This window comes from Notolepis coatsorum (assembly GCF_963971535.1).
Source record: "Notolepis coatsorum genome assembly, chromosome: 2".
NCBI lineage: Eukaryota > Metazoa > Chordata > Actinopteri > Aulopiformes > Paralepididae > Notolepis > Notolepis coatsorum.
Window position 1 is genome coordinate 162,713,456 of NC_140166.1, and position 23,028 is coordinate 162,736,483.

General features: G+C 44.8%; 1 protein-coding gene across 2 annotated transcripts in view; it reads right to left on the bottom strand.

Moving 5' to 3' along the window:
• The window catches only part of tns3.2 (tensin 3, tandem duplicate 2), a 258,371-nt gene that overhangs the window by 180,617 nt on the left and 54,726 nt on the right, over window positions 1–23,028 (bottom strand). For both annotated transcript variants that reach the window (XM_084308688.1, XM_084308687.1), the window contains exons 6-11: window positions 12,479–12,559; window positions 10,166–10,278; window positions 8,124–8,184; window positions 7,393–7,468; window positions 4,940–5,069; window positions 2,898–2,963 (exon numbers count right to left, since the gene is read on the bottom strand). In XM_084308688.1, the coding sequence (XP_084164814.1) occupies window positions 2,898–2,963; window positions 4,940–5,069; window positions 7,393–7,468; window positions 8,124–8,184; window positions 10,166–10,278; window positions 12,479–12,559 (527 nt within the window). The remainder of the gene's footprint in view (window positions 1–2,897; window positions 2,964–4,939; window positions 5,070–7,392; window positions 7,469–8,123; window positions 8,185–10,165; window positions 10,279–12,478; window positions 12,560–23,028) is intronic.

Below are 23,028 nucleotides of genomic sequence, written 5' to 3' on the forward strand. Positions count from 1 at the left end.
CCCTGATTGGGTGGCACTGTTATATTCCCACCAACAGTCGAGTTTCAAACAAAATACACATCTAGGTTTGCATTAGGCGATCTGAATGAGGGGCTAAAAAAACTAAAACGTTTCCAGGACAACATAAAAACATTTTTATTTGGTCATTTAAGTCTATTTTCCAGGTTTATCATGACTGAAAATCTAGTCTCTGAATTTCCAGGTATTCCAGGTTTTCCAGGACAAGTGGGAACCCTGCACCTGTAACCGAAGCTCCCTGTCGTTTTAAAGGCCTTTTCAGAAGAGTTATGTTACTAGGGAACAGCTCGGGCTCCAGTGTATTCCCCGTCAGCTATTGTATTAGCAAACACTGCGACGGGAATCTTTATGTTTTCACATTAGAAAAGGTCTAAGCAGCGTTTTCAGAGTAATTGTTTTTTTTAACTGTATGTTTATAGTCACTAATCTTGCCCGGATCTAGACCTACTGTATGAATCACCAATCACTAGTCCCGCCTACTTTGGAACGATTGGAATACAATTCAGCCTGATTATCTGCCAATCACTGAGCCCAGGAGGACCTGGTGTCAAGCTGTGGTCACTGTGTGTGGGTGTCATGGTCACAAGTGAGTCATGTGTGTCGGTGCGCTTCGGTTGAGACAGACAATAAAACGTGAAGGCCTCGTTAGTCAGCAGCGCTACCAGACAATGTGTCAAGAGGGTAGAGAGATTAGGAGAGACAGTGTGTGTGTGTGTGTGAGAGAGAGAGAGAGAGAGATGGAGAGAGATAGGGAGCATAAGAGAGGGAATGTGAACAAGGGGAGGGGGGAAGAGGGAGAACGAGAGAGAGAGAGAGGGCATTCAGACCCTCATCTGCACCTTTGTTTACACTGTTTTTCTCATATTTTTATATTCAGTTAATTATATTGTTTACACTGTTTATTTTTCTCATATTTTTATATTCAGATCAAATTGTATTGCTTATAATTTATGTCGCTGCTTGGCCCCAAATTGTCTTGTGATTGAAATGTCAAACTTATGAAGGTTCCTGCTGACTTGTGGTACAGAACTTGTAAGTCGCTTTTGATAAAAGTGTCAGCTAAATTACTAAATGTAAATGTCTTACCCTGCCCATACCTGTACCTCCCCTCCCCCCTAACCCATGCTGCTATGACGCCCGAATCAATACATTTAATATCGTATCTTATCTTAGATAGAGAAAGAGGGAGAAAGAAAGAGAAGAGACGGGGAAGAGAGACAGAGATAGAGAGAGAGAGAGAGAGAGAGAGAGAGAGAGAGAGGTTTATTTGTCACATACATACCAGGGCATACAGTGAAATGCGGGTGGCCATGCCCGCTTTGATTGTGCAATAATACTACATAATAAAATAGACATAATAAACAGATAATAAAATAGACATAAAATAGACATGATAAAATAGACATGTTAAAGTCCTGAGATAATGCAATACAATGTTAGCTACAAATTAAGGCTGAATGAATGAATGAAAACTTTATTTAACAGATTGCAGAATGGGTACAATACAGTACGGCTCAATACACACAATTGTTAACACAATGGCCGCCAACAACGAGTCAACTCGTTATAGCCCGCCAATCGTTGGACGCCAGCAACGAGTATACTCGTTATTATGATCGTTATTTCTTTTATTCGCTATTTCCATTCATAATTCATCCTGCTGTGCTGTGGAAATGTGTGGCACTCTGTCTGAGATCGCAACGGTCCGATACCGCCGCCTGGTGGTATGCAGCCGATGTTGCACTTACTTTCTGAAGGAAGTTTGACTCTTTGCGTCATTGAATGTCTTCCGGGCGGAGTTATCTAGTAACGTGGATCAAGATACACACTTGATTGCATTGAATTGCCTTCGGGACGCCAGAATCATTATGCTTTTGGGGGTTATGGCTTGGGCCAAATGGACATACGATCTAGCAGATGGCAATCAAATAATTGGAATATTATTTTTGCAGTCTCATCGGCCACAGGTAAGAGTAATCTAACGTTAATTTCAGCTTGATTGTCCATTGCCATCAGAGCCATCGCTCTGATCAACGTATGCTGTTGTACTAACAAATGCCGTTATTGACAATCAATTAATCATAAACGACCCCCCTTTCCTCACTGATGACTATCACAGTGTCGTGTTTTACCGGACGTAAAACATGCTCGACAAACACGATCGCAGTTTCTAGTTAAATCGACCCCCCCCCCCCTTGATGATTTTGTGAAGACACATATGTACATGGTATATACCTTTGATTTGGAAGTATTTGGGGTTTCAGGAAATCAACCAGAACGAGTTGGGCATATTGCATATAACGCATCATATCTCGCGATCTATGAAAAAAGACTGGATTATTTTGGAAAGGGCCGATGTTTAGCGTATAATAGCGCACAAACTACAGTATGTAGAAATTAACTGATTAGTCAGTGATGGACTATGAACAATGCCTGTCAAATGAGCCATACTATTGTCTCCATAGCTATAATACAGAACACACGATGGGTCTGCAAACATCGCTAAAATGGTCAATAACGCTGGCGCCATTGAGTACAGATGGGGAAAGAGGGTGGCGCCCAATGAGTTAATAGAAAAAGATTTGATCCAATATTTATGGCTTAAAACCAATTTCCGACAATTAGTTACACTTTAAATAAATTAAAAATAATTCTTGATTCAGAAAAATCTTATCATGGATGAACAAAACTTTCAATGCGAATGGTTGATTTTAATTTCAATGACTTTTTAAGCACCTTGTTAAAAAATGGGCTGTTTTAAAGGAATTCCAGGCCTTGAGTTTATTTTTTTTTATTTTTTACCTTGTGCAAACCCTGACACCTCTTCTCTGAGAGCAACATACCTGCTATCTTCTCAGGGCTCTCTGAGAGCAACATACCTGCTATCTTCTCAGGGCTCTCTGAGAACATCAGCTCCACCTTCCCTTCGTTGGGAAACCTGGGGTCTGGAATGTCAAGCAAGCAAACAACACAGTTAATACCAGACCAACAGGTGGCTTCATTATATATGATAAGAGTATATACAGTGTGTGTATATTGTATATATATAACTTATTTTTTTGTCATCCTTTTGCACTGAGGAAAGTCCAACATGGATGGAAATGTCTGCAATATGTATGTTTCTCTGTCTGTACAATCTGCTGTGTATGACAAATATAATATTTAAAATGCAGACTCTAGTCTGAGTTCCTCTTTTGTTCTCTGTGTGTGAGTACTTCCTTAATGCTGTCATCCTCTTACCACAAACAAGACTTTCACTTCAAAGTGGATATGACCATTTGTTCACGTGTGTGTGTGTGTGTGTGTGTGTGTGTGTGTGTGTGTGTGTGTGTGTGTGTGTGTGTGTGTGTGTGTGTGTGTGTGTGTGTGTGTATGTGTGGAGGTCCAGAGTCCTCAGTGATCACAATAAATAACACAGGGTTCCCACAGACATTGCAAAATGAAATTCAAGGACTTTCAAGTACTTTCCTAAGCACCATTTTTCATTTTAAAAGGGCATTTGAAAGGATACAATTCACTTTTAAATGCTATTTATCCAATATGTATGGCTTAAAACCTATTTCCGACAATTAGTTACTAAGTAACTAGGACAATTTTATCATGGATGAACAAAACTTTCAATGTGAATGGTTTATTTGAAAATCAAGCACTTTAAGCACTTCAAGGACCTTGTGCGAACCCTGATAACAGGCAGGAAAGTAAAGAGGGAGGAAAGAATGTCTGATCAAGTTCCATACATTTCTTAAGATTATTCTGTGACAGATAGTAGCTCATTGCCAGGCATTCCATGAGCTGGAACACATGGTTACAGTGGAGATAGTAAATAATATTACCTAGAAAGGGTCTATAGGGGCGGTCGGGTGGCATAGCGGAGATTGCGCTCGTCACCAATGCAAGAGGCTGCGGTCTCGACTCCCGGAGTCAGCATTGCCCTGCGGCTTGGGCCGGTCGTCATACTAACTCGTTTGGCTGAGTTAGGGGGAGGGAAGTCATGGGTGGTAATCTGGCGTTGTGGACAGCGACGCCTACAGGTCAGGTCTGGGCGCCTGCTCAGCGAAAGGCAGGAAATGGTGAAGGCAGCGTGACCTCCCACGCGTTACGCTTCACCAATGAGAGTCCTCGCTGCCAGGTGAAAAAAGAGCCACTGGCTGTCTCCACATGTGTCGGAGGAAGCATGTGGTAGGCTTCAGGGTTCCCTTGTACCGACCAGTAGGAGGAACATGCACACAACCAGGTAGGGGAGGGGGGGAATTGGCATAACGACTCAATTGGGATGGGGAGAAAAATAGAAAAACAGGTGAAAAAAATAAATAATAATAATAATAAAGGGTATATAAACCCATCGTTTGATACAGTGCATTAGCAACGCATGCACTTTTTCGTGACAAAAGCAAAGGTTTCTGACTGGAGGAGAATGGAATGCTGATGGTTAGTCTGTCCTCCCTCTTTAACCCTTTCACTGCCACACGACAGAAAGTTAACCCTTTACTATCACACAACCGACGGTCGCCAACTGTTGCGTGGCAGTGAAATGGTTAACCTTCTGTGTATTGTCACAGTGAAAGGGTTAACCGTTTTGGTAGCGCGGCAGTGAAAGGGTTAAGGTGAAAACGTTGATTTCACCAGGTGACTCCACTTTGATCACGAAAGAGGAGGTGCATATCGTATGACCCCCGACCACTGTGTGTGTGTCGACTTGTGTGTTTCTTTATTGTTTATTCTTATTTATTGTGCCTATATATATAATATGACATTTCTAATAATTGCTTGTTTTGTAAGCCTGTCATTGCTGTAAATGAGGGTAACCTCAGTGTCTCACGAGTTGAAATAAAGTTTAAACCAGGAGCGATAAGGCGATAGATTAAGGAGAGAGATGAAAGAGGGAGAGACCGCGTCGCAGAGCCATAAACACAGAGCCTACCTCCGCCGGCGCAGTCCAGCTCCGCCTTGGAGAAGGTGAGGGCGTGTCCACGGATAACGCCTGTGTGAAACTGGAGGCGGAAGATGGCCTGGCGGCTGGCGGCACGGCTGTTTTTGTCATAACACGCCACCTGCCATCAGAAAGAGAAACATTTACAGTACGTCCCTGCCTCGTCCCGGTTCACCTACAGTACGTCTCGCTGTTGACGGGGTGATCAGAGTCTCGTGTCCTAAAGGGGTTAAACTTTTCTGGTTATTAATCAGAATCAGAATCAGAAAGGTCTTTTATTGCTTTAAGTAGTTTTCATATACAAGGAATTTTATTTGGTCGTTTTTGGTCATGTTTTTTGACAATTACGGTAGAATAAAATAAAAAGGTAGAATAAAATGAAAATAGAAGCACAATAGAATAGAATAGAATTATAAAATAAAATAGGCCCGGGCTGTACAATTGTGCACGATGTGGTCAAGTATATACATTATACACTAATTAGAAAAATAATAACAATACAGTGGGATGGAATATTGAACAGGGCTGTGCAATTGAGCAGTAATGTGCAAGAAGTACGAGAAACACAACCTCATTGTCAGATTGACACCAGTGTATTTTTGACATTCTAACATAAGATAAGATCATTTCTTTATTGATCCCCTTGGGAAAATTCTGGATTTTTACACCGGGGTTTTGAATGGATTTCATGGTGGATACTACAGTGGGGTCATGAAACCCACTCGCCACACAGAGGAACCATGTAAACTTTCAAATGAAAACCCAAGAATGACCTAAACTGGAGATATGAGGTTTTCCACCCCCGACGGCAGCAATTCACCTTATAGGACGCATCACTGTACACTCTATTCACTAATTGGTTGAACTTCACTGGCTACACGCAGGTTGCAGCACTGGTATGTTTTTATATTTAAGGCTGTTCTTGGAAAACGTCCATGGTACATCAGTTTCAAGCTTGAATTACTTCAAAACTCGCTCAACCTCAGATCCAGCACCTGGATGCGCTTTAAAATACAGCCGTGCGTAGTGAGGCAAGTAAAATAAGCCTATTTTATGTTGGTCCTGAATGACCTCCAGACACGTCTCAAATTGGCATCTCCGATCTCCTTGTATTGTTTTAAACAAAAAATATCGGAAATCCTTTCCACCTGCTGCTCCTGCTTTGATGTTGAATAAAAATGTTTGGTTTATTGCTATTGTTTTATTGTGCTTGTATTTACTTTTTTTAACTGAATTTGACTTTTCATTTAAAATATCGGTTGTATGGTAGTCTACTGTATGTGTATTGTGTCTTGTTATGTATGTTTAGTCATAATTTGTGCTTGCCTTCTTGGCCAGATCACCCTTGAAAAAGAGACCTCTGTCTCAATGGGTTTTTATTTTGTGGTTAAATAAAGGTTTGATGTTGATGAATGAATGAATGAATGAAAACTTTATTTAACAGATTGCAGAATGGGTACAACAAGTACGGCTCAATACATACAATTGTTAAGGGGATGCAGACCTGAGAAAGACGTTTGTCTTGTTTCCATCAGGGTCCCCCATTTTCAATTCATATAGACATTTATGACATACACAACATACATGACATTTATGGCATAGGGACATATAGGTATTTAGTACTGATACATTTGTGACATAAACGGTATTCAAATATACAGTACTGTTACCCCTAGATCCTGACAGAGTATACATATGATGATGGGGAGGGGACTGTACATTAGGAGGGGGTGGGTGGGTGGGAGAGAAATATACATACGGCGGGGAGAGAATATATACATACGGTGGGGAGGAGACTGTCTATTAGGAGGTGGTGGGGGTTTTGGGCATTTACGGTGGCCAGTTTCGAATTGCAGCCTCCCGTAGGTGCTCTTTAAGAGCGGTTTTGAATGTGGGTAGGGATTCACATTCCTTTACAGCTTTGGGTAGGGCGTTCCACATTGTTGTGGCATAATTGCGAAACGTGTTTAGTCCCTTGTTTGAGCCGAATCTGGGTTTAACATGATTTGTTGAGCTTCCTCTGGTGTAGTGGTTGTGGTATTCACTGACCTTTGGGAAGTATTTTGACATGTACATGGGTACCCCGGTCGTATAGTGTATCTTGTAGACCAGGCCCATTGCAAGTTGCTGTACTCTGTCGTCTACTCTAAGCCATCCTAGGTTGTCAAAGTGGGCAGGGGTGAGGTGGGTTCTGGGTTTCAGGTCAAGTAGTAGTCTGACCAGTTTGTTTTGTGATGTTTGTAATTTTGTTTTAAGCGCCTTTGAGGTGCTTTGGTACCATGAGGTGCATGGGGTGATGATTTACTCTGTTCTGAGTAATTTAATGTAAAAGGCACACAGTGCATTAAAAGACAGCAACCCGTTCATAATTACTGCTTTGTTGTGGGGAAATTGTGTTTAACTAGTGTATCATAATGATGATGTGAGGAAACCATGCCACCTACCATGATGTCTCCCTTGAGCAGCTGAGCTGGCTGGAGAACAAAGTACAGCCTGTCTGTCCTCCCCGCTTGGACGTGACTGTGATGAATACAAACACACAGCCTTATAAATTATACAACGGTTAGTTTGCGATCGGGGCAATCCGATAGCCACATGCTATTTGTTATAACGCCATGGCCAGGGGGTTTCTGGAATCAGATATTGTACAAAAGCTGTATTGAGATGCCACCGCAGCTATGATGTTACATAGCATGCTACCATCCCCCTGCAGTGCCATTTCTTAAATATATCATGTGCAGAGATACGATAATAGAATAGAATAGAATAGAATAGAATAGAATAGAATAGAATAGAAATACTTTATTCATCCCGAGGGAAATTTGGCACTACAAATCGCTCACAGTAAACAGTAAACATTTAGGTAGGCAAAACAAGTCACGAATAAAGAATAAAAATAAGCCTAAGAATAAAGAATAAAATAAGCCTAAGAATAAAATACGGTCCGGGATATACATTTCCTATGTTATGTATATACATTCTAATATAAAATATACAGAAATCTAGAGTAAGTGTAGAGTAAGTGTAATAGTGAGCAATGTTGTTTTAAAAGTAAACGTCCAGGAAGATGGTAACTGTCACCCTGTGCTCAGTGATGCTAGGTGCTCAGCTAAGGCGCCCCGTGGCATTCAGCGGTAAAAGACGACTCTGTCACAGGGGTTGAGGCGGGTCTTACTAGATTGCAGAGGTGCAGACGGCTTGTAGGTTCTGGTAGACTCTCAGGAACAGGCAGCATCCTGGGAACACATGCACACGACCCACTCAGTAGGACACAGCTGGATGTGAATACATTTAACAGGAACTAGTGGATATGGTGCAGAGACGTAGCCATGTTAGAGGTATTGTGTTGTTGTGCTGCTGCTGTGTTGTGCCCTCCAGGCCCACAAGGAACTGAGTGAGTGAGTGAGTGAGTGAGTGAGTGAGTGAGTGAGTGAGTGAGTGAGTGAGTGAGTGAGTGAGTGAGTGAGTGAGTGAGTGAGTGAGTGAGTGAGTGAGTGAGTGAGTGAGTGAGTGGGTGAGTGAGTGAGTGAGTGAGTGAGTGAGTGAGTGAGTGAGTGAGTGAGTGAGTGAGTGAGTGAGTGAGTGAGTGAGTGAGTGAGTGAGTGAGTGAGTGAGTGAGTGAGTGAGTGACCAAGCGAACAAACAAATGATTGAACAAACAAACAAACAAATAAAGAAATGATTGAACAAACAAACAAACAAATGAATGAACATATGAACAAACAAATGAATGAACCTATGAACAAACAAATGAATGAATGAACAAATGAACAAACAAATGAATGAACAAACAAATGAATGAACAAATAAACAAAAACATGAATGAATGAACAAACAAACAAATTAATGAACGAGCGAACAAATTAATGAATGACTGAATACTAATCCAAGCTAGATGCAATGCTGCTGTTGTGTTCTCCAAGTTCACTGACTGTCTGAGTGAGTGAGTGAATGAACAAAGAAATTGATGAATGAATTAATAATACTTGTGCGATAAATGCACTGTGGGGGCTTCTGGACTGGACTGCATTCACATAGCGCTTTTACCATAAGCGATTTACAATTTATGCCTCCCATTCAAGGTGCTGACCTGCTCATCGGGAGCAGTTAGGGCAGGGGTCAGCAACCTTTACTATCAAAAGAGCCACTTTTCCCCTCTCCCACAAAATAAAATGCTCAGGGAGCCGCACAAACTATTTACCCTTAAAATGAAGATAACACAGTGTATAACGTTTTATATATCCCCAAGCATACGCCACATTCAGCATAAAACGCCTGACAATTGCATACCCAAAGTAATTTGCGATTTATTATACTTTATACTTATAGCACACAGTTTGTTGCATTAATGGAATTATAAAGCAACAAAAAGAAAATGTTTGACTTTTTATTGCTGTTTTTACCTGTTATAACAAAGGAAAACCTCAAACTCTTATGAAGAGGAGAAAAAATACTGGCTGTGTAGACCTATTTTTAAATAAAACACAGAAGAGGAAACAAAACACTGGTGTCTGTAGACCGACTTTGAAATAAAACCCTGAACTATTCAGGTATATTTGAGTCCTTCCCTTATTTGTGGAAAATCTATCAAATAAAAAGTAAATTTTTCGTTGTTTGCCAATTTCAGGTACAGGTAAGCCTGCATAAGCCTGCATCGTTAGTCGTGAAAGCAAATGAATCTGTCCACGCTGAATTAAACCCTCTATTTTCCTCAGACTTAACTTTTTTTGGATTTATCCATGGTTAGCTTACTGGGGGGTCGGAAACTCAAGATTAGCCACTTACAGACGGCAGGGAGAGGCGCGGGGTGTGACGTACTGTATATTTTAGTTGATGAAATATTTTTGTTGGCTAAATATTTTAGTTGATGAAATATTTTTTCATTTCAGTGTCACAGTATGACATCGATCTCCAAAATAAGAGAACAAAAAATAAATGTAAAAAATAAAAAGTTAAAAAGGGAGCCGCAGTTGATTGGCTAAAGAGCCGCATGCGGCTCCGGAGCCGCAGGTTGCCGACCCCTGAGTTAGGGGTTAAGTGTCTCACTCAAGGACACTTCGACACGGAACCGGAAAAGAGCCGGAATCGAAAAACCGGGAACCTTCTGATTACCAGACGACCGCTCTACCTCCTGAGCCACTGTCGTGGCTTCTACAACTATCTACAACCTGTTGACTCCCACTTGACCGGGGCAAGTCTGTTCCTATCGTGCTTTACCTCCATCGGGCCTGATCCTGGGAATGCCGTGAAGAACGACACAGAGGAGGAAGGATGGAGAGGGACTCAGAATCATCCCCCCCTTCAACAGGCTGCCCAGCAGCCACACGTACCTGGAGAGAAAGAAGATGAATCAAATCAAATCAAATCAAATTTATTTATAAGGCCCAACAACACACGTTAATGTCCCCATGGGCCGGACACGTCTTCTTTAAACAAGTCAAGAAGAAACATCACAATAAATCAAGAACAAAACAAAAACACCATAAAGTCCAACATTTTTTAAATAAATGCAAAATGAATGCAACACTCCCAGACATAGCCCACGCGAAGGTAAGGAAAAACTCACCATAACCTAGCAATAGGAAAAAATGCTCCACAGGCAATGTGGAAGAGAGAAACCTTAGAAGGGCCATTCAAGGGGGATCTCCCTTCTTAGATGTCGGTGATAGATGTTGCAATAAGACAGGCGAACAGTTGGTAAGCATGTGATAGATATTTCATTAATATAATCATTAATATCTAATATCTTCTAAGCTCTTCTATCTAAGAGCATAATCTCCCGCACTGTGCCAATGGGTCGAGTGACGACGCCAGCCAGGAACCCAAAATACCTTGACCTGTGTGACCTCTGTATCCGGCCACAGGCCACTGAGTGAGAGGAGCAAAGATGGACATATTATCAGATTCAGCAACAGCTCACATATACCCCCACATATGACCATATACGACCAAGCCTGTCTGATCATCTATTTATTAACCAGTGGCTCGTTAAATTTGGAACCCACATAGTATAAAAGCATGATTGTGTCATCATTCTGGAGCCACACAGCCCCCATGGAGGGCTGTGGTCTCCAGGACTGTTCCTCGTTCTGTGTGTTCCTGTGTCATTAAATACCATCGATTGACTTCACCTTCGTCTCCTGGCTCATCATATCAATCCAAAGAACTCAGTTTTATACTATCACATGCACTCATATGTGTAATGAAACACTCCTTCCATCCCTTACAGCACAGACCTACAGTATCTGTGTAATATACGCCATAACTGAATGAATGAGTCGTTCTGATCCAAAAATAAATAAATGGGAATCAGAACCTATACTACTCGTGTTCCTGGTATTATACACCATTTCGTTTTTTAGAGACTAAGCACCTCATAGTCCCAGGATGTCACTCACTCACTCCAGGGTTCCCACAGACGTTGAAACATTTAATTCAAGGACGTTCAAGTACTTTTCCAAGCACTATTTTTCCTTTTAAAAGGGCATAGGGATCCAATTCACTTTTAAATGCGTTTTTTTATTTTTATTTTTTTAACATCTGATCCAATATTTATGGCTTAAACTAATTTCCAGAAAAAATATAACGCACATCCTCCGTTTGTTGGTGCTGAGCCAAACTGTAAAAACAGTAATACATAAAACAAAGCGGGGCTCACAACTCACTTGTAGTTCCAGGTGATTTTAATAAACAAAACAGGCAGTAGATGCAACGTTTCGACCTTACCGGTCTTCCTCAAGCATGAGGAAGACCGGTAAATTTAGGGGGGATGATTCTGAGTCCCTCTCCATCATTCCTCCTCTGTAAATTTACTTTTTTTCCCGGTAAATTTACTTTTCATTTGATAGATTTTCCACAAGCGAGCCCCGCTTTGTTCTTATTAAACTAATTTCCGACAATTAGTTACACTTTAGATTAAAATAATTGAATTTCTTGATTCAGAGTTTTTTTTTTTATTATAATGGATGAACAAAACTTTCAATGCGAATGGTTTGAATTCCAAGGACTTTTTAAGCACCTTGTTAAAGAATTTGCTGTTTTCAAGGAATTCCAGGCATGGACTTCTTTTTGTCAAATCAAGCACTTCAAGGATCCTGTTCACTCACACCCACCCACCCACCCACCCACCCACTCACTCACTCACTCACTCACTCACTCACTCACTCACTCACTCACTCACTCACTCACTCACTCACTCACTCACTCGCTCACTCACTCGCTCACCTGTCACAATGAACGCTTCACATCTATGTCCCTTTGTAACCCCGGCAGTGTTAGTACGATGCCACGCTGAGCAACAAAAGGACCACAATCACTTCACTGGAATCATTACCTACTCAGGAAGGTTTAAAGCAGCCGATTCGTTTGACGCGTGCCCTTGTAATCTGAGGTCAACAGCCACAAGAACAGATCCCCCTGCCTCCAGGGAAGATCAGAGACTCAGAGCTGAACTAGAGCTGACCCTTAACCCCCTATTGACCTGTGAGGGGATATCTCTGGTGGGAGTCAGTCAATCGATGAGGCTCTTACCGCTTCTGAGAAGGTGTCATCAGGGAGGAGACCCCGTTGTAGAACCTCCTCATGGCGAAGTGGTCCAGAGAAAGGCCTGCACTGAGAGAGACACATACATCGCTGCTGTTGGATATACACACCATGTGACAAAATCATCTTCACAGTACTGTACTGGTAGTCGAGGTGGTGTTGTATTAAGAAGAATATATCCAATTCATATGCATATTACACTATGAAAGAATGCAATATCCATATAGCAAAAACTAAATATGAGAATGTGTATTTATCTTTGGAAATATGCATAATATATGAGTGGAGGTCAGACTGGCTTCACTTACACTAGGTGCCTGAATACCTCAGACAATACTACTGAACGTTCAGATAAACAGAGTTTTCACACCACATTATCTAACATTAATGATTGTAAGTTTGAGGGTTACAGTGACCTATCTCAAATCCTGCCCTCTTATCTTGATCTTCAAATGACTAACCACATCATGTCTGTCATATGATTAATTGAAAATGGGGGACCCTGATGTAAACAAGACGAAAGTCTTTCTCTAGTCTGCATCCCATTAACAATTGTGTGTATTATGTGGCGTAGTGGGCAAGGCGCTCGCCACGAATGCGGAGACGCTGGGCTCGCCTGTTCGAGCCCAGCGCTCCACATTGCTTTCAGTTTAGCTGGTCGTTCATACTAATACACATTGGCCGTATTAGGGGGTGGGAAACTGATGGGTGGGGATCGGGCATTGTGGACAGCGACTCCTACAGGTCGGTTGGTGCGCCTGCGCAGTAGAATCAGGAAGTGTCGGGGGCAGCGTGAGCCTCCCATGCGTTACTCCTCGCCACTGAGAGATCGAGCTGCGCAGGTGAAAAGATGCGACTGCTGTTACCTCAAGTACCGGAGGGGACTTGTGCTATGTATGACTTAGTCCACATTGCAGCCGGCTTGTGGGAGGCAAGAAACAGCGTTCGTGACAGGGGAGGGTTGAATTGGATGATACGAAATTGGGATGGGAGAAAATATAGAAAATGGGAGAAAAAGTGGATAAAAAAGAAAAAACAATTGTGTGTATTGAGCTGTACTGTATTGTACCCATTCTGCAATCTGTTAATAACATTTTCATTCAATTAATCAATCACAAATTTGGCTTTGATCCCTGCAAATGATTATTTCGTTAACTCACAAAGTTAGATTTTAAATATATAATATTATATATTATATTATATAACCCTTTGAATTATTCGAAAATGTATGCCCATCCCTAGTATAAACTATAGTACACTGCTGCCTTATTTTCATATTAATAACCATTAATAACCATGCATGTTGGATATTATTCTACAATATGCCATGACTTCTAGGGTCCTGAAACTTAGTTAGCTTATTAGTTAGCTTAGTGGTCAGTCAGCCGGGTAAAAAAGTAAAACAAGGAAAATCACCAAATTGGAGTTCTGTTGGTTTTATAATAATTCCCGTCAGACCCCAACGCTCTGTCTCACAGACGCAATATTGATTGCCGGCTAAACTCATCACTCATCTGTCAGATTCATAGACACACCCACATATACAGGCAGGTGCGCACACACAAACATGCGCATGCTTGTGTACACACACACACACACACACACACACACATGCAAGCTCAAGATCCGGACGACAGGAACAATGTTATCAGCTTTCGACAATCAGCACTTTCGCAACAGTCAGCTGACAATCATGGGTGAACACACTGGAGACACAGGCGTGGACACACACTGGAACACAACCTCATCTTCCTCTTTCCTGCATTATTCCGCTGGACAGAGACCTGCCACACTCTCTATGACCTTTCCTGTGACCTCTTTGTGACCTCACAACAACGAAGCAGAGAACTCTGGCATTAGCTCACATAGAGAAACTACAGGAAGACACATGCGATGATGCACGAGACTACGTGTTTTGCGACGCAAACATTTGTTTCTAGTGCAAACACGATCACGTGATCGAAAGGTTCTACATCGAGGGGAAAACATGAGAAAAACAAACTTGTGTAAACAAAGGTGCAGATGAGGGTCTGTATGCCCTATTGGTTATATTATATGTTACAATAAATATAGGCAATAAAGGATTTTTATATATCTGAATATATACAATGAGTAAGAGTAAATAAATAGTATACACAAAGTGCAGTATACACAAGGTACCATAACTGGCATGATATAAGGCATATGTTGTAGTCCGTACAGGTTTTTGGTATAACTTAAAATAACTTAAAATGATTCAGTTATTTGTCGTCTAATAGTCTGATAACTCCAGCATATTGATGGTGATTGCAATTGAGTACCGTCCCACAGAATACATGGTGGCAGATGTGTTGACCAAGCCACTAACAAAGTTACAAATGTTACTGCTATGCTGTTCGGTCTGCTAGCTAACTCTATTGTGTCTATGTAGGCTAACACACTTAGCACGTCTGTAGACAATCCGCTAGATTATGTATTCCGTAACAATAGAAGACAATAAATACAATTACATGCATCAACCAGTGCTGCAGTGGGAGACTGGGAGTTAAGTCTGTGGTATACAGCTGTGGTGTGGTGGTTATATTGCTATCACACCAACTCATAATATTCCAATGGCAATTAGGTTGATACAGTAGGCAGATATACTTACTTACTTATTATCAAATCAAATCAAGGATTATCTGTCACATACTCCGTCATACAAACACAATGTGCAGTCAAATGCTTGTTGCCGACTACATAAGTGTGCTACTATTCATATTATGAGTAAAAAGGTAAACAATAAAAATTAAGCTAGTAATATATACTAGGCAACATATATGCAGGATGGGTTAAGATTAAGATTTGTTTATTAAGGACAATGCAAATTAATGAACATCATTTACATGAGTGTATGCATAACATCACAGCATGATATGGATATGGATGATATTGTGGCGATAAGAAAGTAGTGAGCCAGAGACGTAGGTCGAGTTGAGTACTTTACTTATCCTGCACATAGCATTTACAATAACAACCACCCGTCACCCGGAACCGGAAGTGGCATTTAACCTTTCCCCTAACCAGTACAACCCACACTCTTAAGGCACAAGCCCACCTTGGTGAATGTCTCTTAATATAGGTCACCACACAGGCCCCCCCAGAATTCACCAAAACAAAAACTGCAACTAATTAATAGCCAGTGATCAGTCCATCAATGAACAGATTACCGCATGAAATAGTCAACGTGGAGGGGGACAGATCAAGCGGCCAAACCGACTGCGCTTAACCAGAGGGGGATTAAGGGAGAGAAGTGGGACCAGCGGCCGGGCCACGGAAGGGGCCAAGGCCGGAACAGAGGATGGGGCAGGGGTCTGAGCCGAAACCGGGGGGCACCCCGCCGCGGGGGTAGGGCCAACTGAACTGGTTCGTCCTTGTCCAAGTGGGCAGGCTTAAGACGGTCTATAGTGACCCGCTCCGGCCTGCCCCCCATGTCCACAACAAAGTTTTTAGTGCCTGCCTCCAGGACACGGAAAGGCCCGTCATAAGGGGGCTGCAGCGGGGTCCGATGGCTGTCGTGCCGGATGAACACATATTTGGCCAATGGCAGGTCCCTGGGGATGTAGGACTGGGGAAAGCAGTGGCGGGATGTTGGAATGGGAATAAGGGCATCGGCAACACCCCGGGACACTGTTCAATGGGAGGCGACGGACCAGGAAGCTGTGGCCTCCGGAAGAAACTCCCCAGGGACCCGCAGCGGTTGGCCATACATCAGCTCGGCGGACGAGGCCTGGAGGTCCTCTTTGGGGGCAGAACGAAGACCAAGCAAAACCCACGGGAGGCGGTCAACCCAGTTGCCATCCGTAAGGGCAGCCCGAAGAGCGGCCTTCATGTCCCTATGAAACCGCTCGCAAAGCCTGTTGCCCTGCGGGTTGTACGCCGTAGTGCGGTGGATCTTCACCCCCAGGTGCTCTGCAACTGCAGTCCAGAGCTCCGAAGTGAACTGGGGGCCCCTGTCGCTTGTGATGTCCCCCGGTGTGCCAAAACGGGCCACCCAGCAGCCGATGAAAGCCCGGGCCACCTCCGCTGCCGTAGTGGAGGACAGTGGAACAGCCTCCGGCCACCTGGTGGTCCTGTCCACCATGGTGAGGAGGTGAGTATATCCGCGGGAGGGGGGCAGGGGGCCCACCAGGTCAACATTCACGTGATCGAACCGCCTCTCCGGCACTATAAACGGTGCCAAAGGGGCTTTGGTATGGCGGTGCACCTTGGCGCGCTGGCACGCCACACATGAGCCAGCCCAGGTCCTAACATCCTTCTGGAGGCCAGGCCACACAAACTTGACCCCCACCAGCTTAGTCAAGGCCTTCACACCTGGGTGGGAAAGGCCGTGGATCATGTTAAAAACCCGGCGCCGCCAGGCCGTAGGCACCATAGGGCGCGGTTGGCCAGTGGAGATGTCGCAGAGGAGAGTGGCATTAGCTGTGTCAAACACCACATCTTCCAGCTGCAGTGCAGTAGGGCCCATCCGGTAGGCCTGAATGTCTGAGTCTGTGGCTTGGTCTGTCCCAATCTGGTCTGTCCCAATCGAGTCCCAAGTGGACGGACCCGATGACCGCCCTAGAGAGGCAGTCGGCGACAAAGTTGTCCTTGCCCGCCACGTGCTGAATGTCCGTGGTTAACTCGGAGATCGCCGATAGCTGCCGCTGCTGACGTCCCGACCACGGCTCCGAGGTCTTGGCCATGGAGAACGTCAGCGGCTTGTGGTCCACAAAGGCAGTGAACTGGCGGCCTTCCAACAGGAATCTAAAGTGCCTAGTGGCGAGGAACAGACCCAGCAGTTCCCTGTCAAAAGTATTGTACTTACGCTCATTGTCGCGGAGCTGTTTGCTAAAAAAGGCCAGTGGCTGCCAGGCCCCGCCCACCCACTGCTCGCACACCACCCCACTGCATAGTCAGAGGCATCTGTCGTGAGGGCGACCGGGGCAGTGGGAGAGGGGTGCGCCAGCAGAGCAGCGTTGGCTAGCGCGGTCTTGGCAGCCCCAAAAGCGCTGTCCATCTCCGAGGACCAGTCTAACTCGTCCTTGGGCACCTTGCCCCGCAGGGCCTCGTACAAGGGGCGCATGAGGTGGGCAGCATGGGGAAGGAACCGGTTGTAAAAGTTCACCATGCCCAGGAACTCCTGTAGAGACCGTACGGTGCGGGGGCGAGGAAAACTGGCAACGGCCTCCACCCTGGCGGGGAGTGAGGTGGCTCCCTGTGGAGCGACGTGGTGTCCGAGGAAGGTGATGGAGGACTGCCCGAACTGGCACTTGGTCGGGTTGACGATGAGGCCGTGTTTACTGAGCCACTGAAACAGCTGCTGGAGGTGTGTCATGTGCTCCTCTATGGATGCACTGGCTACAAGAATGTCATCCAAATACACAAACAAAAACGGCATGTCCTGGAGCACAGAGTCCATCAGCCGCTGAAACGTCTGCGCCGCCCCCATGAGTCCGAAAGGCATTCTTAGGAACTCAAAAAGTCCAAAGGGTGTAATGACAGCTGTTTTGGGCACGTCCCGTGGATGGACCGGTACCTGGTGGTACCCGCGCACCAGGTCCACCTTGGAGAACATGACGGCCCCCGCCAGGTGGGTAGAGAAGTCCTGTATGTGCGGGACAGGGTACCGGTCGGGGGTTGTGGCGTTATTAAGGCGACGGAAATCACAGCAGGGGCGCCAACCCCCGCCAGCTTTTGTAACCATATGTAATGGAGAAGCCCACGGGCTGTTCGAGCGGCGCACAATGCCAAGTCGCTTCATGGTGGAAAACTCCCCCCTGGCGATTGCCAGCTTGGCTGAGTCGAGACGCCGTGCGCGGGCATAGACTGGGGGGCCTTCGGTGGTAATATGGTGTTCCACCCCGTGTTTGGCCACTGCAGATGAGAACGTGGGTGTGGTGAGGTCAGGGAACCCGGCGAGCAGGCGTTCATACGGGTCCCCGGTGGCAAGTGTGTTCAACAGGCAGAGAGCTCCGCCCCCCCAACCGCCCCAAGTGTGCAGGGGTAAGAGGAAAAAGAGAGGGCATTGATCAAGCGACAGTTTTTCACATCTATCAACAGACTGAAGGCACAGAGGAAGTCTGCTCCCAGGAGCGGCGTGGACACCGCAGCCATCACAAAACCCCAGCCGAAACGGCGCCCCCCAAAACACACCTCCACATACCTGGTGCCGTAAGTACGTATGGGCGTACCGTTCGCTGCGTCCATCTGGGGCCCGTGTCTGCCGTCCCGCCCTGTGCCGGCAGGATGCTGCGTTGTGCGCCCGAGTCCACCAGCAGCCGCCGGCCGGACAAGGAGTCAGTGATGAACAACAGCTTGCAGTCATGGCCGGCACCCACAGCCACTAATGAGCGCCGGCCCTGGCGTTTCCCTGCCCCTTGAAGCTGCATGGCTTGCGACACTGCTTGGCCCTGTCCCCAAACCTGGCATGGTAATAACAGAGCCCGTCGTCGGGTTGGCGTCGGGCTGTCACCGCAGCCGCGGTGTCTGTATAAGCATCCAGTGGTGGGGCTGAGGTGCCCTGGTGGGGCAGCAGTGCATGGACAAACTGCTGCTGCCTGTTGGCCAGGAAAACCCTGTCTGCTTCTGCAGCCAGGCCGCGATAGTCTTTGGTGGAGGAGAGGAGGGAACTGGCCAGTGCCGTGCGCACAGGCACTGGAAGCTGCCGTAGGAAAATGTGCGTGAACAGAAAGGAGGGATCTGCTGATCCCAGCACAGCCAGCATCTTCTCCATCAACTCTGATGGTTTGCCGTCACAGAGGCCGTTGAGGGACAGCAGGCGGTCCGCTTTCTCTAACTCTGACAGTTCATACAGCTTCAGAAGGAATGTCTTTAGCACATTGTACTTGTCAGCTGCCGGCGGATCCTCCAACAGCATCATCGCCCGTGCCGTCGTCGAAGCATCCAACGCCGCCACCACATGGAAGTATTTGGTTATGTCCTGCGTTATTCCTCTCAGCTGGAATTGGGCTTCGATGTGTTGAAACCACGGCCGGGGATTATGCTGCCAAAAGTCGGGCAACTTGACGGTCGCAGCGTAAATGTTTGCTTGTAACATATTAGCGTCGTTAGCATTCGGCGCGGGTGCTAGCGGTTGCGCGACGCCGTTGTCTTGAGACATAATGCTAATGTTGTTTTAACGTTAACAAATGTTCTTCACAGGGTCACCAATGTGGCGATAAGAAAGTAGTGAGCCAGAGACGTAGGTCGAGTTGAGTACTTTACTTATCCTACACATAGCATTTACAATAACAACTACCCGTCACCCGGAACCGGAAGTGGCATTTAACCTTTCCCCTAACCAGTACAACCCACACTCTTAAAGGCACAAGCCCACCTTGGTGAATGTCTCTTAATATAGGTCACCACAATATAATCATAGATGGGCTGTCAATATAATCATAGATGGTCTGTACTGTGCAGTTGGGTTAGGTGGAACCAGTCAGTATGTGCCAAGGATTGGATAAGTGTGTTGTATAAATATATAGAGAGTGGGAACTATGTCCAGGGGGCAGGTAGCAGGTTTCATGGCAGAAACGATCTCAGAGAGGGGGCTTAGGGTGATAGGATTTAAGCAGGACAGGGAGGAAGGACAGTTCAGGGGGGCAGTAGGGATAAGTGTGGGGGGTGATATGTTACTTCTAATGTCCTCAACTTTTTTTTTATAACTCTTTATTTTTCAATTGTTTCATAAGCATACATTTACATTAATAATATGACAACCACCACCAGGACAGACAGGACAAACAGGACTCACAGGACAAGACAGTGTTGTATGGTGGGGGGGGGAGAGAGCTGTATTTGCTCTTGATATGTCAGGTCTGTTTTGTTTGTGTCATGGCAGTCTTTAACCGTCTGACGGCTCATATGTTGTCCATTTCGACCAGCATCTGTCGTATGTCTCGGCCTTCAATCTCAGCAAGAATGTCATTTTTTCCATTTCGCTTATCTCCTCCACTATTCCCCTCCATGTCTCTTTGTCTGGAGCGGCTTCTTTGAGCCAGCTCCTTGTGATGGCCTTCTTACCAGCTATTATCATGATTTTGAACAGGTACAAGTCTTCATTGTGTATGGTTAGTATGGCTGATCGCTATACTAACTCGTTTGGCTGAGTTAGGGGGAGGGAAGCCGTGGGTGGGTCCTGGGTGTTGTGGACAGCGACCCCTACAGTTGGGTCGGGGCACCTGCACAGCAAGGGTAGGATCTGGAGAAAGGTAGTGTGACCTTCCACACGTTACACTCTCCGGTGAGAATCTGCGCTGCCAGGCTGGCTGCCGGCTGGCTGCACATGTGTCGGAGGAAAGCATGTGACAGTCTCGGCCTCCCGGACCAACAGTGGGGGGGGTGCGCAACAACCAGGAAGGGGGTTGGGAATTGGCATAACGACTAACAGTGGGATGGGAGAAAAATCAAAAAAAAAAGAAAAAAAAACATGACAGGAATAGCCCCCAGCTAAAACTGAGACAAAAGGCTTGAGGAATTTATGGACCCGTTCGAAGTAGATCCTATTCTAATCTTCTTAACAGCTGTAGGCCACTGGGACAGTAAGCTTGGCTCCTAATTAGACCAGCACAGTTACCTACAGAGCTCTGCCCACAAAGGGACAGAGCGTTTTGACCAAAAGCAGGATTTATAGGTAAATATTAGCAGCAAACAAACCTAAAAATGTAATAAGGACATTTAGCTTAATATTCTGAATAAAAATATATCAAAAGCTTGGTTCTCACTATATCGATAACTGGAATTATCAAGTAAATCATTTAGTATCATATGGTTAAACAAACAATAACGTCTGAAGAATTACTCATGTAATGTTGGATGATCTTATGATAAGTTAAGTGTTATTGAAATATTGGAACCTCTGTAAATTACTGGAATTATCCAAATGCTTATCTGATCATCAAATCTGTTCAGGGATTTCACGAAGAGGTGTATTAGGACCAGACCAGAGATAAATGTTTAATAAGAAATGACATGAAATAATGCAACAAGTCTATTTTAATCAATCAAGAAATTGTGTGACAACGGTCGCATTAGAGAGAGGGAAGATTCCCTCTCTGGCTCACATTCCAGAGATGGCCTCTGGCTGTTCTGGTTGGTTGTATGTGTGTGTCTGTCATCTTGATGACGTGAGCAGAGGGGGCGTGCCTGGAATGTTCAAAAGCACGCTCCCCGGGAAGAAGAAGAGAGACCACAGACGAACGGAATGAGAGAGCTGACAAGACACCACCAGCCAACTGGACAATGATGAAGGTTCCGGTTCCTGTTGCTGAAAACTGCTAAAACTGCTGAAGAAGACCAGAACCATAACTGAAATACTTTTGAAATACTGGGAAATCCAGAACGAGTGTGTATATGCCATACAGAATGCTTTGAGACGGCCGTTGCCAGGACGCCTTAAATAAAAGTTATTTCTGATACCACTCCAATCGCACCTGTGTGGGACTCGGTTTCATCTGCACTTCTACACCTGCACCAGACCGGTGGTCTTCCACACACGTAGGCAGAGGAGAGTACTAGCCAAATATACGACAAGATACAACAGCCTTGGCAGAATATTCATTTTGATCACTTCTATTCTGGTACTGAAATCCATCATGAGTGTAGCCCATCTCGACCAATCCTTCTGTAATTTATCATTAATCTGATTGTAATTAGCCACTTCTAATTTGCACATATCCTTGGTGATAATCACTCCCAGGTATGTCATTGATTCAGCTTCCCAATTCAGTTTGTAATCATTCCTCATTCCATTACTGGGTGAGAAGTTGTAGGTGAGAATCTGGGTTTTTGCGACATTCAGCTTGTATCCTGACATCCAGCCATAATCATCTAGTATGGTCATTAACTTGGGGAAGGTCAGGTTTGGGTTTTGGAGGTATATTATAATATCATCCGCGAAAAGGCCTATCCTGTGGTCACCCCTTGCTATTCTGACGCCCTTTACTTTCTCTAATAGCTTTGGCTAATGGTTCTACGAAAATCGCGAAGAGGGCGGGGCTTGCACAACATCCCTGGCGTGTCCCTCTGAACAGTTTGAATCTGTCCGACAAGCTACCATTAATCTTTACTCTGGCATTTGGATTGTCGTATAGAGCTCTTATACAGCTGATGAATATGGACGAGTATGTAGTTGAGTCATCTTGTGGCACAAGCTCAGACCTCAGCTCAGGAGATCAGCTGAGACAGAGACTGTTCTATCCAGTCGTCGACAGAATGCTGCAAGAGCTTGAGAGCAGGTTCTCATGAGTTGGATAACAACTTATGAGAGGTGTAACTGAGGGGTACAATTCCCTGACTGTATTGATAAGTATGGTATCATTAAACCACTACCGCTTTATGTACTTTAATTACTGGCCATACAGTACATGATATCTAAATATAATGAACACTTCCCACAATGAACCGGTTCTACACAAAGTTGTCTTTAAGTATTTATTGCAGCAAAAGGTACATAATACTTCTCTATTATACTTTGAATGCACTTGTAAGGCAAAGGAATGTGCGTAGGCAAATCAACAATGAATGTCCATTCTCTG